At 34.3% G+C, this 16,647-nt stretch overlaps 1 protein-coding gene across 2 annotated transcripts in view; it reads left to right on the forward strand.

The window, feature by feature from the left end:
• The window catches only part of AKAP9 (A-kinase anchoring protein 9), a gene marked incomplete at both ends in the record, with an annotated part of 191,974 nt that overhangs the window by 52,045 nt on the left and 123,282 nt on the right, over positions 1-16,647 (forward strand). For both annotated transcript variants that reach the window (XM_080702008.1, XM_080702009.1), the window contains 5 exons: positions 2,570-4,939; positions 9,254-9,467; positions 12,551-12,630; positions 14,228-14,366; positions 15,283-15,368. In XM_080702008.1, coding sequence (XP_080558134.1) covers positions 2,570-4,939; positions 9,254-9,467; positions 12,551-12,630; positions 14,228-14,366; positions 15,283-15,368 — 2,889 coding nt within the window. The remainder of the gene's footprint in view (positions 1-2,569; positions 4,940-9,253; positions 9,468-12,550; positions 12,631-14,227; positions 14,367-15,282; positions 15,369-16,647) is intronic.

Below are 16,647 nucleotides of genomic sequence, written 5' to 3' on the forward strand. Positions count from 1 at the left end.
TTATGGATGAGTAAAATTCCATTGTGTGTATATGCCACATGTTTGTAATCCATTTATCTGTTGAGGGATACCTAGGTTGCCTGGCTATTGTGAATTGTGCTTCTTAACAAAAAGGACTTCAAATAAATGAAGGAAAATACCAGTGGAATAGTGAAAGAGAATTTGGAAGGGAGGAAGGGGGAAAAGGGGAACTTGATGAAGGAAACATTTTAAATAATGCTATGTTAATGTATCACTTTCTCAATACCAATCTCAATAATATGTATGGGGAGAGGAGAAAGTGGGGTGGAATTTGTAGGGAAACATACCAAATTCTGTATGCATGTTTGTTTATATCACTCTGAACCTTATTGTGATTTATAATTACAAGGCACCAATAAAAGTATCTTTAAAAATGCCAGATTGCCGGGCGTGGTGGCGCACGCTTGTAATCCCCGCGCTAGGGAGGCGGAGACAGGAGGATCGCGCTGGTTCGAAGCCAGCCACGCTGGCTTAAGAGACCCTGTTTCCAAATAAAAATATAAAAATAGGTCTGGGAGTGTAGCCCGGAGGTAGAAGGGCTTCCAGGAACCCCAGTACCACCAAAAAAAAAAAAAAAAAAAAAAAGCCAAATAACTTAAAAAATTGTTTAGTGAGCATCAGATCAAGGGGTGTTAGAGGAATCAGATGTTACATGGCATTAGGCTAAGGCATCCTGATAAATCCTTCTCATAGTTGTAATGTTCATGCTGATAGACTAAAATTCTTAAATACTGTTTGCTACAACTCCCAATATTGCTTTCTATATTCGGTATAGTGTTTCAAGAGGGGTCAGAATTCTCAAGATACCTTGGTCTTCTTCCATGTACTATACTTGAGTGGCATTGCAACATTACCCTCTGAGGCTTTCCTTTTTCCAGGCTTTGACATTATTTCTTTAGACAATATTAGTACTTTCATTTGAGGTTACGTGAATAGTCCTATTTGGCAAGGACTCCTGTCTGTCTCAAGGAAATTCTACTTGTATTCTGATCACTTCTGTGGATTTTATTTCTTTCTTTGGCTTTGGATCCACATTCTTTACTACTGAGGCAACTCAGAAACGGAGCCAAGACTTTGACCTTAGGCTTCTGTTTGTTATTCTGAAATAATTGGGATAAAGAATATGTCTTGATGTGTGTCTGAGCTTAGCCTTATCTACAGTTCTAAATTTGAATCCCTAAGTAGGAGTGAAGAGGAGAGTGGGAGGGAACAGGGTGAGAACTAGGAAAAGACCAATTGAGTGATGTGTGCATGTATGATATATGGCAACAGTGCACCAATAATAAAAAAAAATCTGTTTGAGTTAAAAGTCTAGGGCCAAATTGATACGCCATAAATACTATAGCTGTCTTGGGTGCCACTTAGAGAATTCAGCCACCTAAGCACTGATTAAGCCACCTAAAATTGCTGATTAACTTAAGACCCCAGGAATGAAGATAAGGTAGATCCGTAGGAATCTGCCTTTGTTTCTGTTTGTTGGTTTTTTTTTTCTGATTTTATAACATATGCTCATTAAATACTTTCAGGTCACTAGAATATATGGGAGAAACTTTTATTTTTTATTTTGTTAGCATTGAGAGAGTATGGTGTACTATAAGCAGCTATCAAGAACACTAAATATTTAGAATGTTGATCAGCTAATTAGAAAAATGAAAATACATTGGTTTAAAGATTTTTTGTGTGTGTAGTGCTGGGGATAGAGTGCAGGGGCATTCTACCTTTTAAAGATAATCTAATCAGCTTTTTTTGTTGTTGTTTTTAATGGTACTAGAAATTGAACCCAGGAGTGGTCTGGGTTATATCCCCAGCCATATTTTATTTTTTATTTTGAAACAATGTCTCATGAAGTTGCCCAGGATTTTACTAAATGGCTGGGGCTGCCCTCAAACCTATGACCCTCTGGTCTTTACATTCTAAGTACTGGGATTACATGCATGCTCCACCATGGCTGGCTTTAAACTGGCTTTTGTTTTGCCTTTTTTTTTTTTTTTTTTTTTTTTTTTTACGGATGCTGAAGATTGAGCTCAGAGCCTCATGCATGCTAGGAAATCAGATTGGATTTTTTAAATTTAAATGCTTAATCATGCTGGGTGCATTGGTGCATGCCTATAATCCCAGTTGGAAGGCTGAGTCAGGAGGATCGCAGATTTGAGATCAGGTTCAGTAACTTGGTGAGACTCAGCAACCTAGCAAGACTCTCTTTCAAAACAAAACACAAATAAAAGGTGGGAGGATGTAGCTCAGAGGTAGAAAGCTCCTGGGTTCAATCCATAATCTCACACACACACACACACACACACACACACACACACACACTGTTAAATCAGCAATGTAAGAGAAATTTTTTCCCAAAAGCCAAAATTGCTCATAAGTTATGTCAGGAGGCTAAGTCCTAGATCTCATTGTCATGGGAAAAATTGAGGGGCAGGCCCAATAGATGCTTTTTATAGAATTATGTAAAAAAGTCTATGAGTCTTTTGATAATGAAGTTAAGCAATAGAAAATTTCAGAAGCTCAAAATGTCATTCTTATATTTTCATTTTTAAAGGAACAAGATAAAAAAGTAGAAAATGCAAATAAAAGAGAAATACAAGAAAAGGAGGCAATCATTGAAGCATTGAATACAAAAATAATGGAAGAAGAAAGAAAAACCCTTGAGCTAAAGGATAAAGTAACAGCTACTGACAAATTACTAGGAGAATTTCAAGAACAGGTTGTACAAAAGAACCAAGAGATAAAAAGTATAAAATCAGAACTCATTAATTCCAAGCAAAAAGAAAGACAGTGTTCTGAGGAAATAAAACAGTTAATGGGGACAGTTGAAGAACTTCAGAAGAGAAATCATAAAGATAGCCAGTTTGAAATTAATACAGTACAAAGAATGGAACAAGAAACACAACGAAAGTTAGAACAACTTCGAGCAGAGCTGGATGAGATGTATGGGCAGCAGATAGTACAGATGAAACAAGAATTAATAAAACAGCATGTGTCACAAATAGAGGAACTTAAAATACAACACAAGGAAGAAATGGAGAATGTTTTAAAATCATGCTCAAGTGTTACAGTTAATGAAGATCAAGTAAAGTTAATGAATGTGGCAATAAATGAACTGAATGTAAAATTACAAGATACTAACTCCCAAAAGGAAAAATTCAAGGAAGAGCTAGTAGTAGTTTCAGAAGAAAATACTACTCTACAGAGACAGCTTGAAGACCTTTTTGAAGAATTGAGCTTTTTAAGGGACCAAATTCAGAGAGCTAGACAGACAATAGCTGAACAAGAAAGTAAACTGAGTGAAGCATATAAGTCCCTTAGTACAGTTGAAGATTTGAAAGCTGAGATTGTTTCTGCATCTGAATCCAGGAAGGAACTAGAGTTAAAACATGAAGCAGAAGTTACAAATTATAAGATAAAACTTGAAATGTTGGAAAAAGAAAAAAATGCTGTTTTAGACAGAATGGCTGAATCACAAGAAGCTGAATTAGAGAGGCTGAGAACACAGCTCCTGTTTAGTCATGAAGAAGAACTTTCCAAACTAAAGGAAGATTTAGAAATTGAGCATCGAATAAATATTGAAAAACTTAAAGATAATTTAGGTATTCACTATAAACAGCAGATAGAGAGCTTACAGAATGAAATGAGCCAAAAGATAGAAACTATGCAGTATGAAAAAGACAATTTGGTAACTAAGCAGAATCAGTTAATTTTGGAAAATTCAAAGCTAAAAGATTTACAGCAGTCCCTTGTAAATTCAAAATCAGAAGAGATGACTCTTCAAATTAATGAACTCCAAAAAGAAATTGAAATACTTAGACAAGAAGAAAAGGAAAAGGGTACTCTTGAACAGGAAGTTCAAGAATTACAACTTAAAACTGAACTATTGGAGAAACAAATGAAGGAAAAAGAGGACAGCCTTCAAGAAAAATTTGCACGACTTGAAGCAGAGAATAGCATTCTTAAAGATGAGAAAAAAGCCCTTGAAGACATGTTGAAATTTTATACTCCCAGTAACCAAGAAGAAAGATTGATTTTCATAGACTCCAGTAAGTCCAACTCCAAAGACTGTAGCTGGCAAAAAGAGAGAGAAATGCTTACACAAGAAAATGAGGACCTCAAACAACAATGTATTCAGCTCAGTGAAGAGATTGAAAAGCAAAGGAATACTTTCTCATTTGCAGAAAAAAACTTTGAAGTTAACTATCAAGAGTTACAGGAAGAATATGCTTGTCTTCTCAAGGTAAAAGATGATTTAGAAGACAACAAAAATAAACAAGAATTGGAATATAAACGTCAACTTAAGGAGCTTAAAGAAGAGCTTTATTTGCAGAGAATAAATCCAACTATGGTGAAAGTGAAAGGTTTCGTCCTTGATGACAAAACTTTTATAACAGAGCCCTTGGAAATTGGTGAGGTTGTTGAAAAAGATACAACAGAACTTATGGAAAAACTTGAGGTAACCAAGAGAGAAAAATTAGAGCTGTCAGAAAAACTATCTGATCTTTCTGAAAAATTAAAACAGAAACATGGTGAAGTTAATTTTCTAAGTGAAGAAGTTAAATCTTTAAAGCAAGAAAAGGAGCAAGTTTTATTGAGATGTAAAGAGCTAGAAGTCATAATGAACCAGCATAGAGCAGAAAATGTATGTGATGTCCCTTTAAACTCTTTAAAAGATGGAGTTGTGACTGTGACAAGCAGAGATGCTGGAGTATTGAATTCTAAAATGAGTAAAGATTTTGGTGAAGATTCAAAAATAGTGGTGAAAGATAACTTTTCTTTTGAAAATATGACTATTCGAAAAGAAAGTCAGGAAGAACAGTTGTTTTTGTCATCAGTAACAAATGAATTATCACCTGTGGCAGCTGAACCAAGTGAAAATGATAAGCTCCAGCAGGAACTTTATGTACTTAAATCAGAACAGGTATGTTTACTTATTTATATATGATAAAGTACACTGAAAATATACATTTAATACTAAAAAATAATCTCACCTTTATAAAACAAATTTACATTTTGGAATGAAAGTGAATCATTTCATGTAATTCTCTTTTGGGCTTATCATTTTTCATTTAGTTTATTTTTCCTAAACACCATTGCCTCTCTCTTAGTTAATCTTTTACATGCACTGCTGAGGTAATAAAACATACTAATTATTTCATATTTTATTTATAAATATAAGAGTGTAACTATTGAGATTCTCATCTTTACAGAAGTTATTTTTATATTTTGTTGGAACCTCAAAGGTCGGTTTTATAATTTTTATTTCATACTGGTTTCAAGATTCCACAACTGTAAATTAACTCTTAAGGTTTTTAGTACTCTATAATAGTTGTGGAATTTTGTTTACTTGGTGGAAAAGAAACCTTAAATAATGGAGTTTTCTGAGTCTTGTTATAACTGAAGGGAAAAAATATTAACTCTAAATACAGTTAAAGAGTGCATATAATGAGTAATGATGGATTTACTCCTGACAATTTATATTTGCCAAATATCTATATTAGAAATAACAGGTAAAGCCGGGCGTGGTGGCGCACGCTTGTAATCCCTGCGCTTGGGAGGCGGAGACAGGAGGATCGCACTGGTTCGAAGCCAGCCGTGCTGGCTTAAGAGACCCTGTTTCCAAATAAAAAAATATAAAATAGGCCTGGGAGTGTATCCTGGATGTAGAAGGGTTTCCAGGAACCTCAGTACCACCTAAATAAATAAATAAATAAAAGAAATAACAGGTAAACCTAGTATGTATCTTCAGTATGATGATGCTAACTAAAGTTTTATGTGTTTCTAAATTTGTGTAATAAATATTTGTTGAGTCTTTCACCAGATATAAGGATATAGTGGCAAAAAAGAGAGGGAAGGTTCCTGGTTCTAAGGAGCCTATATTCTAGTGAAAGAGGCAGGTAATAAATGAGGAAATAGGGGTAGTTAGAAATAGTGATATGTTTTATGAAAAATAAAATAGCATTATGTGAAGAATGATGGATTGTGGTGGTGGTCAGGAGTGGTTATTTGGGGAAACTGATTTGAACTGAGATCTGAGTTATAAAAAGGAGCCTGCCACATAGAAATTAGAGAGATTTGTAAAAAAGGCATGGGTAAGTTCAAGGAATAGAATGAAGGCTTGCATAGTTGATTTGAGAGAAGAGGAATGTAAAAGAGTTTGAAGAAGGAAAAGACCAGATCTTAGAGAATCTTTCAGACATCATATGTTTAGATTTTATTCTAAGTACAGAAGAAAATCATTGGAAAGTCTTCCTCTTTTATTTCTGATGACTTATTCACATTTATAATCTTATATAAGATATAGTTTACTTTTAAATAACCTGAATAGTTATAAATTTAAGATTGTTTAACTACTAATTCTATGTTAAACATCTGGACTTATTTTCAGAGCCTATGAAAGGTGCTAATTGCTCCTAAAAATGTCAGACATTATTTAAATTTTATTAAAAAAGATTATTGGAAGAGGACCTGGATTTGAAACTCAGCAGTCAAACTGGTCAAATTTTCTTAGTAAGAATTTTATTTTTGCTACTAAAGGTACTTTGAAATGGCATTCAGATACCCTTTCCTTGATACCAACTAGATAAAATAAAGAAAAGCAAGCCTGTACACTGTCCTATCTCATTCATGATTACCAAAACAAACCTTATTCATGGAGAGGGGAATGAGGTATGTGTGTAGGTGGAGGGAAGCAAATAGAGAAAATTGAGTAGTGACTTACAAAATTCTAATACCTAACTAAGAATGGCCTAAATATGATTGGAGTATTGTAGAGGCTATAGAAACATTCCTGCTCTTGGTACCAAGCTTAGTAATTTAAACAAACAAGTGTTACTGAAGCAAAAATAAATGTGGCTAATAGAAGTGTTTTGTGGGGGGGGCACTGGGGATGGAACCCAGGGACATACTACCTCTGAGTAACAAGGTCTCACCAAATTGTGAGCAGCCTCACTAAGGTGCTGAGGCTGGCCTCAAACTTGAGATCCGCATGTCTCAGCCTCCCAAGTGCAGGGATTAAAAGCATGTGCCATGTCCAGTTTAAGAGATTTTTTTTAAGTGAAAAAGATATGTGGAAAGATATAAAGAAAAATGTCTATTCTCTCCAACTTAATTACTGTGATTAATGTAGTTGCAGTCAAAATCCAAGAAGGCTTTTTTCATTGATCTTGAAAAAATGATTCTAAAATTGATAAATAGCAAATACCCAAGAATACTCAAGGCAATCCAAAAAATTGTGTTTTCTATCTGATATCAAGACTATTAGAAAATCGATGCTGGGATGAATAAATGTATTAGTGAAATATACTGTGAAACAGATACAGATCTTTGTGGAGATTTAGTATGTGGGAAAGAGGCCCTAAAAATTAACATTCACTTACTAAGACTTATTGATTTTCACCTACATTCCAAGTACTGTTATAGGTGATCCAACAGTGAATAAAAATAGGCAATAAAGAATAAAGCTTATATTTTAGAGGGCGTAGAAGAACATTAAAAAGACAGACATATAGCCAGGCATGGGAGACTGAGACAGAAGGATTGCAAATCTGAGGCCAGTTATGTAGTAATTTAACAAGACCTTGTGTATAAATATAAAAAAGCAAAAATTTCTAAGGATATAACTCATTGGTAGAACACCCCTAGGTAGGTACCACTACCACCACCAAAAAAAGAAAAAAATGCTTTGAGTAAAATTAAAGCATGGTAAGAGGGAAGAGTTCTCCCAGGGATGAGAGTATGGGTTCTTTTTTGGACAAGGTTGATTAGGGAAGACTACTCTGGTGAGGTGTTATTTGGTCAAAGATTTTAATCAAATGCAAAAATAAGCCAAAACAGCAGGAAAGGCTCAAAGTATTCAATAATTTTTTTGGAAGGGAAATAGACTTTGATAATGCTGATGAAAAATTAGGGAAAAATAACTTCTGGTGTGTTAAAGACATTGATATGTAAGTAAAAAAGTATCTTGAGATAGATGAGGGGTTTTAATACAAACATGGGAAAAGATTTAAAATTTGATTGTCTGTTTTTACAGACAATACCATAAAACATTTTTAAGGACTGATATGAGATGCTTGCTTTATGTATTGCCAGCAACAGTATATCAAGATATAGTGAATACTTAATGTAAGAAGAGGTCCAAAAATAACAATGAACAAAAAATATGAATAGACACAATGAATTGTTTCTGAATAGGAAACCAAAATGATTAATAACAATGAAAACGTTTTTCCAACTTTATAAGTTGACACAACAGTAAAATGGAATTTTATACCCATCAGGTTAGCAAAATAAGTTGGCAAAATAAGCATATGGGGAAGTGTAGGGATATGATACTCAAATACATTGCCAGTAGTCATGTAATTAGAACAATTGTAAAAGATCATTTGGTAAAATCTAATACAGTGAAAAATGTGCATTATCTGTAACCTTTTATTACTTTTCTAAGTGTGGTCTTTGGCCAATAACATCATCAACACTTAGAAATAGACTACAATTTAAATTCATGGGCCCTGCTCTAGACCTCCTGCCTATAATCCAGCTATTTGAGACACTGAGGCAGGAGAATCACAAATTTGAGGTCAGCCTCAACAATGTGGTGAGACTCTGCTTCAAAACAATAAATAAATAAATAAATAAATAAATAAATAAATAGGCCTAGGAATATAGTACAGTAGCAGAGTGCCCCTGGATTCAATCTCCAGTATCACAAAAATAAATAAGCAAATGGTTATTTTTAAATAAAAACCAAAGATCAGTCATGCTAAGCAATACTATATATCAAAATTTACTGTAAAATTGAGGTAATGGAGCCAGGTGTGGTGGTGCATGCTTATAATCCCAGTACTCGGAAAGCTGAGACAGGAGGATAGAACAAGTTCGAAGCCAGCCTCAGCTACTTAGAGAGGTTCTCAGCAACTTAGTAAGACCCTGTTTCCAAATAAAATATATAATAGGTAGGTCTGGGAGTGTAGCTTGGAGGTAGAAAGCCCCTGGGTTCCATCTCCAGTACCATAAAAATAAAATAAAATTGAGGTAAAGGAAACATGCTATGTTCTTTTAAAAAGACAAGTATATCAGTGCAACTGAATGAAGAATGGGAAAAAATGACTTTAATTCTCATATAAATTTTAACTATAGTCTATTTCCTTCTATGTAGTTACTGTATGCAAAGAAATAAAAGTTAAACTATCTTATGTTATTTAAAATTGTCTAATATTTATATATTCACTTTAAGAATGACTTAAGGCTACAGATGGAAGCCCAACGCATATGCCTCTCTCTGGTTCATTCAACTCATGTGGATCAGGTTCGTGAATACATGGAAAATGAAAAAGAGAAAGCTCTTTGCAGTCTTAAAGAGGAACTTAGTTCTGCTCAAGAGAAAAAGATTAAGGAACTTCAGAAAATTCACCAGTTAGAGCTACAGAATATAAAAACACAAGAATCAGGTAAATGGTTTCTGACTTATAAATACCATGAAGCTAATAAGTATCATTTAGAGCCCACCTTTCCATAATTCTGTTGTCTTAGAACCCATAGGTAAAGGTGACTTGTATATGTGAGTACTGGACTCATTTGCTTATAAGCATTGGACATTAAGTACTTGAGAAAGAGATTACTGAGTCATTTTTCCATATGAAGTCATAATCCATTGGAAAAGCATATATAAAATAAATGGGCAACTTTTGAAATGAAATAATGAGTAGAAGAATGAGAGGAAAAAGGAGAAAAGTCTAGGGTTTTCTGGGACCATGAATAGGAAGAGGCTGTGAGTAAGGGTGATGGGTTGGAAATAAAAGGAAGGTTCTGGAGACTTAAACATTAGACTGTAAGAGTACATCCATTTTAGAGAATCAGGAGTTCAAGTCATGTGAGAAAGTAGTGGGAGATAAAGTTAGATTTATCAGAGAAAGCTTAATGTACCCTGAATGAAGCATGCTCATGTTATTGCTGATAAGACCTACTACAGAATTTTAAATATTGGGACTAACATCATAAGATTTTTATTTTAAGGTGACACCAATGAGATCAATTGGATAAAACAAGACTATTTTTAAAAATTTTTTATTGGTGCATTGTAGTCATACATCTTAATGGGGTACAAGATGGTGGAGGCATACATGCACACATCACTTGCCCTTACCCAGTTATTACCCCATTCCCTTCCCCTCCCTCCTCATGTTTGGCTTAATGATTGACATTGATATGTTTGTTAAAGTACATCATGTGCATTAGAGAATTTTTTTCTTTCCCCTTCCCATTGCCTCAGGTCACCTTATTTGCTCACCTCTGGTATCTCCTTCTTCATCTAGAATTCCTCCTAATGACCCATTTTCTCTCTAGCTTCTGCATAGTAGGGAGAGCATCCGATTTCTTATTTTTTGTGCCTGACAAATCTCACTTAGCATAATGTTCTCCAGGTCTGTCCATTTCCCTGTAAATTATGTAATTGTGTTTTTCTTTATGGCTGAGTAGAATTCTATTGTGTACATATTCCATAGTTTTGTAATCCATTCACCAATTGATGGACATCTTGGCTGGTTCCATAGTTTGGCAATGGAGAATTGTGTAGCTACGAACATAGATATGCATGCATTAGTTTGGTAGTTTGGTTTTTATTCCAAGATTATTGATGGGAAGACCAGTCAAGCAACCTTGGCAGTAATTTCAATTACTAACTAAGGTACCAAACTAAATATCATTGAGGGTGGAAAGAAAAGTACAGTTCAAAGTTATAGAGGTAGGCTGTATTTGGCATAAATAACTGGTCACAAAGAGCAGATCTGTGAGAAAAATAATAAATTGAGTTTGGAACATATTACTAATATCAGTTGACTTTTAAAAAGACATAGCAGTAGTCAGTTGAAAATAGAAGTCTGAAATACAGGAGAGAAATTTAGGCTCAAGATAAAGATTTATAATTAACATGGATGTAACGGACAAGAGACCCTGAGGCTGAGGGTAATAATGAGATATCCTGGGTGAGCTAAGAGACCAATATGGTGCAGTGGGAAGCAGTGTTGGAGAGATCATAAACACAAGGAAAAACTTGTTTATGGACTAGTTGCAGTTAACTTTCATCTCTAATAAATTATTTGGCCACGCAGTTAACTAGGCTTCCTGTGTTCAAGGTACCTCTAAGCCTTGACTTTTGCCTCTAAGAATAGAGTGACTCAGAAGTTTTTCCATTAGGATTGCTTTGTTAAACAGAGTAGGACTTCAAGAGTCTTAAATAAGAATACCATACTCTTTCAATTAAAGAGTTCCTTGGATTTTATTTTAATAAGGTTTTAAGCATGCATTTTTATTGATCATATGTTCATTGTTTTCCAGGTTGCAAATTAATGTCTCTATTAATGGAAATAAAGTTAGTTTAGTAACTACCAGCATATTTTAAAATAAAAGAGTAGGATAGATCAGAAAAATTGGAGTGCAAAGCATACATAGAAAGGGTAAAGTTTTTTGTTTTATTTTACTTTTTATTTTATTTTTATTGTGCTAGGGATAGAATCCAGACCCTTGTACATGCTCTACCACTGTACTATACCCCTAGCCTGAAATGGTAAATATTGATTTATGGAAATTCTCAGTATTGCACAGATGTATATATAATAGATAATGAGGAATTATGTATTTCTTGTGTTAGGTTGTTGTAAAAAAATGTTTGAAAGCCACTGCTTGTGTGTAGATATTCCTCAGAAAACTGGGAAAGGATCCACCATATGATTCAGCTACATTATTCCTGGGTATCTTTCCAAAGAAACTGAAAACAGAATATTACAGTGATAAATGCATATCCATGTTTATAGAAGCATATTTCACAATAGCCAAATTATGCAACCAACCTAGGTGTGCATGAACAGATGAGTGGACCACAGTATTATGAGATATATACACAATGAATATTTCTATTCATAAATAAAGGAAACTGAATGAATCTGGAGAATGTCATGTGAGATTAGTCAATTACAGAAAGTGAAGGTTCATATGTTTTCTCTCATATGCATAAGCTAGGGAGTAATTAGGATACAAGAAGGACTTTAGATAATGGAGGAGAAATTCCCGTGGAGGGATGGAGGGTATTAAGGGAGAATGGGGGACGGGAGAGGGAGAATCAATAAAGGAAACACTACCACTGATGGCTATGTCCACATGTGAAATTGCCAGTGCCATTCTCAATATCGTGTATGGGGAGTAGGAATGAGGAGGGAGCTGGAGGGAAAGCCCACCAAGTGTTGTGTGCATGTATGTCCCAATCACTGAACTACATTACATGTGAGATTATATGACATGGCACCAATAAGAGGATATTTAAAAAATATAGGAGAAGAAAAAATAATTGATGAGCACAAGCAGAAAAAAAGTCACTATTTATACCGCCATTGAATACTGAACAATGGAAAAATCATTGAAAGAAACTTGTCTTATTACAGGGATGCTTCCAATGAAACATAGGTTAAATATGACAGTAATGATAGTAGTACTTAGATATGTGAAATTTAATGTCTTAATGCAGTATCTCTTCTACTAGGTGACAAAGCAGAGCCTTTACAAATGCTCATTGGCAGACTTCAAAAGGCAGTGTCTGAAGAATGTTCTTTTATTTCAAAGGTATGGTATTACTTAACAAGCAGTTTGGACAAGAGTTGCTAAATTTTAAATTTCTGTTAATTTGATGAGCAGAATCATCCACCTACTTTCCCCCAACTGTCTTCTAGAACTGTACTTAGAAAGTATATGAGTTTTTCATGAGATGCTTGGTAGGGATTAAGCACAGACCTTCACACTTGGCTAGGCGAGCACTCAACACTGAGATTCCTCCCTAGCTCCTATTCCTGAGGGTGTTTTTGTTTTTGTTTTTTTTTGGTTTTTGGAGGTTTTTTGTTTGTTTGTTTGTTTGTTTGGTTTTTTGTACTGGAGATGGAACCCAGAGGCTTTCTACCTCCGGGCTATACTCCCAGACCTATTTTATATTTTATTTGGAAACAAAGTCTCACTAAGTAGCTGAGGCTGGCTTCGAACCTGTGCAATCCTCCTGTCTCAGCCTCCCAAGTGCGGGGATTACAAGGGTGTGCCACCACACCCGGCCTTATTCCTGAGTTTTTAAGCTTAAAATTTTCCTGATGATCAATTTGAAACAAGAAATTCAGAAGCACTGGCATATTATGTGTGGGGCCCTGGGTTTGATCCTCAGCACTACAAAAAAAAGAGGGAGGAAGCGATAGGAAAGAGGACCTAACCTTTCTGGGTTCCAGTTTTTCTATTTGTAAATTAGGTGGTCAATAAAGTTTCTAGAATCAGCTCTAATATGATAAAATTCCATCTTAGGGGTTGTGCTGAGAATTTAATAAATTCAATTAATTAATAACTGACAGTACAGTTTAATGTTTAAACACATTTCAAGAAATAGCAGCTACATATATATAGTGCTTTCACTGAGCTGCACTCCAGCCCTTTTTATTTTTTTATTTTGAAACAGTCTCATTAAGTTGCAGAGGCTAGCCTCAAACTTGAAATCCTCCTGCCTCAGCATCTCAAGTGGGATTACATGTCAGTGCCACCATGTCTGACTGTTCATTAGTTTAAAAGTTACTAATGGTTATTTCCAATTTTGAGGGGCAAAGGTAAAATGTATCTGTAGGCCTTTTCAAATGATTTTTGGGCATGAGTTGTCTTAAATGATAAAATTGTCTATTGCTCAGGAGAATAACCAGAACAATGTGTCAAATTTTTTAATTTTTTGTATGTATAATCCACAAAAGATGTTTTGTTTGAGGAACATGTGAATGCAATCTCCTACTTTATATATTATAATTTTTCTAGAATTTATAGATGTATTTCTAATGGTCATTTCTGATGTTCCACCCTTATTCTGTGGCATATTTTCAAGTTGACCTCAGAATAGTATCAAGCTAGGAAGTGATAAAGTAAAATATATATTTCACTATTAAAAGGAAGCAGAAAAAAATTAATTTTGTGCAATGAAAATTATCAACATTTTCCCAATGTTAGAAGAATTTCAGCTCAGAGAGAAACATTTAGAGATATGCTTATTTCTTCTTTAGATTCATTTGGTTTCTTAAGAGGAATGAGTTCTGAGTTTTTTCATGTCATCTTGACCTTTTGCATCTAGAAAAATAATGTTTAATTATATTTAAAGGCAGAAATAAAAATTTTAATTTCTGGAAATATTCAATTTTGTTAACAGACTTTATGCAATGTCCTTGATGAATATTACACTCCTACTTTAAAATGTGATGTGAATGCAGAAGACAAAGAGAATTCTGGTGTGTACACTTCTGAAAACCAAGAACCAGAATTACAGTATTATAGATATGAAGTTCAAGGTAATAAAAGCTTGCCACGATATTAAACAGCATTTAATTTTCTTAAGTCACTTGATGATAAGCTTTTCCCTTTAATTGTGATTTAATCAGTCCGCTGAGTTGAATTTGCCAGCTCAACATCTTCTCTTTTCAAAATCATGAAGTATTTTATAAAATTCCATAATTGTGTATGAAAATAATTGCAACAGCCTACAAATTTTCTTATCTCTTTATTCTTTATTCCTCTACTCCCTACTTTTTCTTCATTCTAACTTTAATTTTTCTCCTACAGATTCTAATCTTTGCAAATTATTGTATTTGTTAAATGAGTTCATGCCTATGGTTTTTCATTTTAAAAACAAATAAGAAAATTAAGAAATAAGATATATTAATTTTAAATATAAACTTGGTATTAGTTTAACAAACTACAACCTCAATAAATTTTTTGGTGTTCCTTCATAGATAAAATGTTTTCTACCTGTTCATTTCTGTGGCTAATTAACAAATTGTGCAAATTAATGGATAACAAAAGAGAAATTAACATACTTCAACATTACATTTTTAAGTTAGCTTTGTAGCAAAAATTTCACATTAATAAAAAATTTGGAAGCTGGGCGTGGTGGCGCATGCTTGTAATCCCAGCATTCGGGAGGCTGAAACCAGAGGATTGTGGTTTGTGGACAGCCTCAGCTACTTAGGCCCTCCACAACTTAGTGAGACCCTGTTTCAAAATAAAGAATAAAAAAAAATAGGGAAGGGGAGGTAGATCGGAGGTTGCATGCCCCTGGGTTTCATCCCCAGACATGCTGAAAAAATTGGGGGGTCGACTAGATATATGAGGTTTATTTATAGCAGTTAAAGTTATAGGTAGATGAATAATATTTATGGAATGATATACCTTTACTGTGGAATGAAATTATTATAACTTTCTTTGTAGACTTTCAAGAACACATGCAAACCCTTTTAAACAAAGTAACAGAAGAATACAACAAACTCTTGGTCCTCCAAACACAACTAAGCAAGGTCTGTGAAATGGAAAATGTATCCCATGAGATTTGCATTTACCAAGTTATCTACTGCTGTTTTGTAAGCTTGTAAGCTGCTTTATCAACTAAGAATTTCTTTCTTTCTTACTATTTTTTTTTTTTTTTGCATGTGTGTGGTACTGGGGATAGAACCCAGGGATATTCTACCTCTGAGCTGTAACTCTAGCCCTATTTTATTCTTTTATTTTGAAACAGGGTCTCACTAAGTTGCAGATGCTGGTCGCGAACCTGTGATTCTCTTGTCTCTGCCTCCCCAATACTGGGATTTCAAGTGTGCACCACCATTTCCAGCCTAGCTCAGAATTTCTAAATAAGTGAACATGAAAAAGTAGATTAGAAAAAATAATATATATGTTGATATAGAGCATTTCTGTCAGTAAACTAGAGAAATTTCTGTTCTGTGATATTTAACCTCTTAAGTGTTTCTGAAATAATGATTAAGATGTCAAATTAAATGGCATGTGAAACAGCTGCATTGGATTTTACATGAAACTTTTTTTTCTTTTTCTTATGGTGGTGGGAATTAAACCAAGGGCATCACACTAGGCAACCATTATACCACTTAGCTATAGTTCCAGCCCCCTGTATGTAACATTTATAAGGTGATGGATCTGTATTTATAGAAAATTAATTATTAGCCGGGCGTGGTGGCGCATGCTTGTAATCCCCGTGCTTGGGAGGGTCTGAGAGTGTATCCTGGAGGTAGAAAGGCTTCCAGGAAACCCAGTACCACCAAAAAAAAAAAAAAAAAAAAAAAAGAAAATTAATTATTAGTGTAGGACAAAGCAAACTAGTTTCACAGTGTTGTATGTCTCATTTTTATTTTCAAGCAGTTGTTTAAAAATGTGTTCACAGAAAAGTAATAATGTAATGACACAATTTTGTAGAAAAAAATAGAAAGATCTTTATGTTTGTATATTTGGGGTTTTTTTTTTTTTGCTTTTCATTCTATTAAGATGTCTAGAGATTTGAAAAATTTAACTGACAGGGAGTTAAAAGTTATTTTGCCAATGAGAGATATTTTGGCTGAAATTCTCCTCTTCCTTACCCTTTCTCCTTGAGTATCTTATATATAATTAAGCAAGTGTCAAGTAGGAGATAAAAATCTTTTATTCCACATTTCCTTGCAATCATTTTTTTTTGTTCTAATACTCCTTTATCAGTTATTTAGAACCATTGCATCGTTTTCTCAACAACATCCTTAGCAGATGAGCTTTGTTTTTCTGCAGGGACCTAGTCCTTCAACACATGGACCT

The sequence above is a fragment of the Muscardinus avellanarius genome (genome assembly GCF_963383645.1).
Source record: "Muscardinus avellanarius genome assembly, chromosome: 9".
Taxonomy (NCBI): domain Eukaryota; kingdom Metazoa; phylum Chordata; class Mammalia; order Rodentia; family Gliridae; genus Muscardinus; species Muscardinus avellanarius.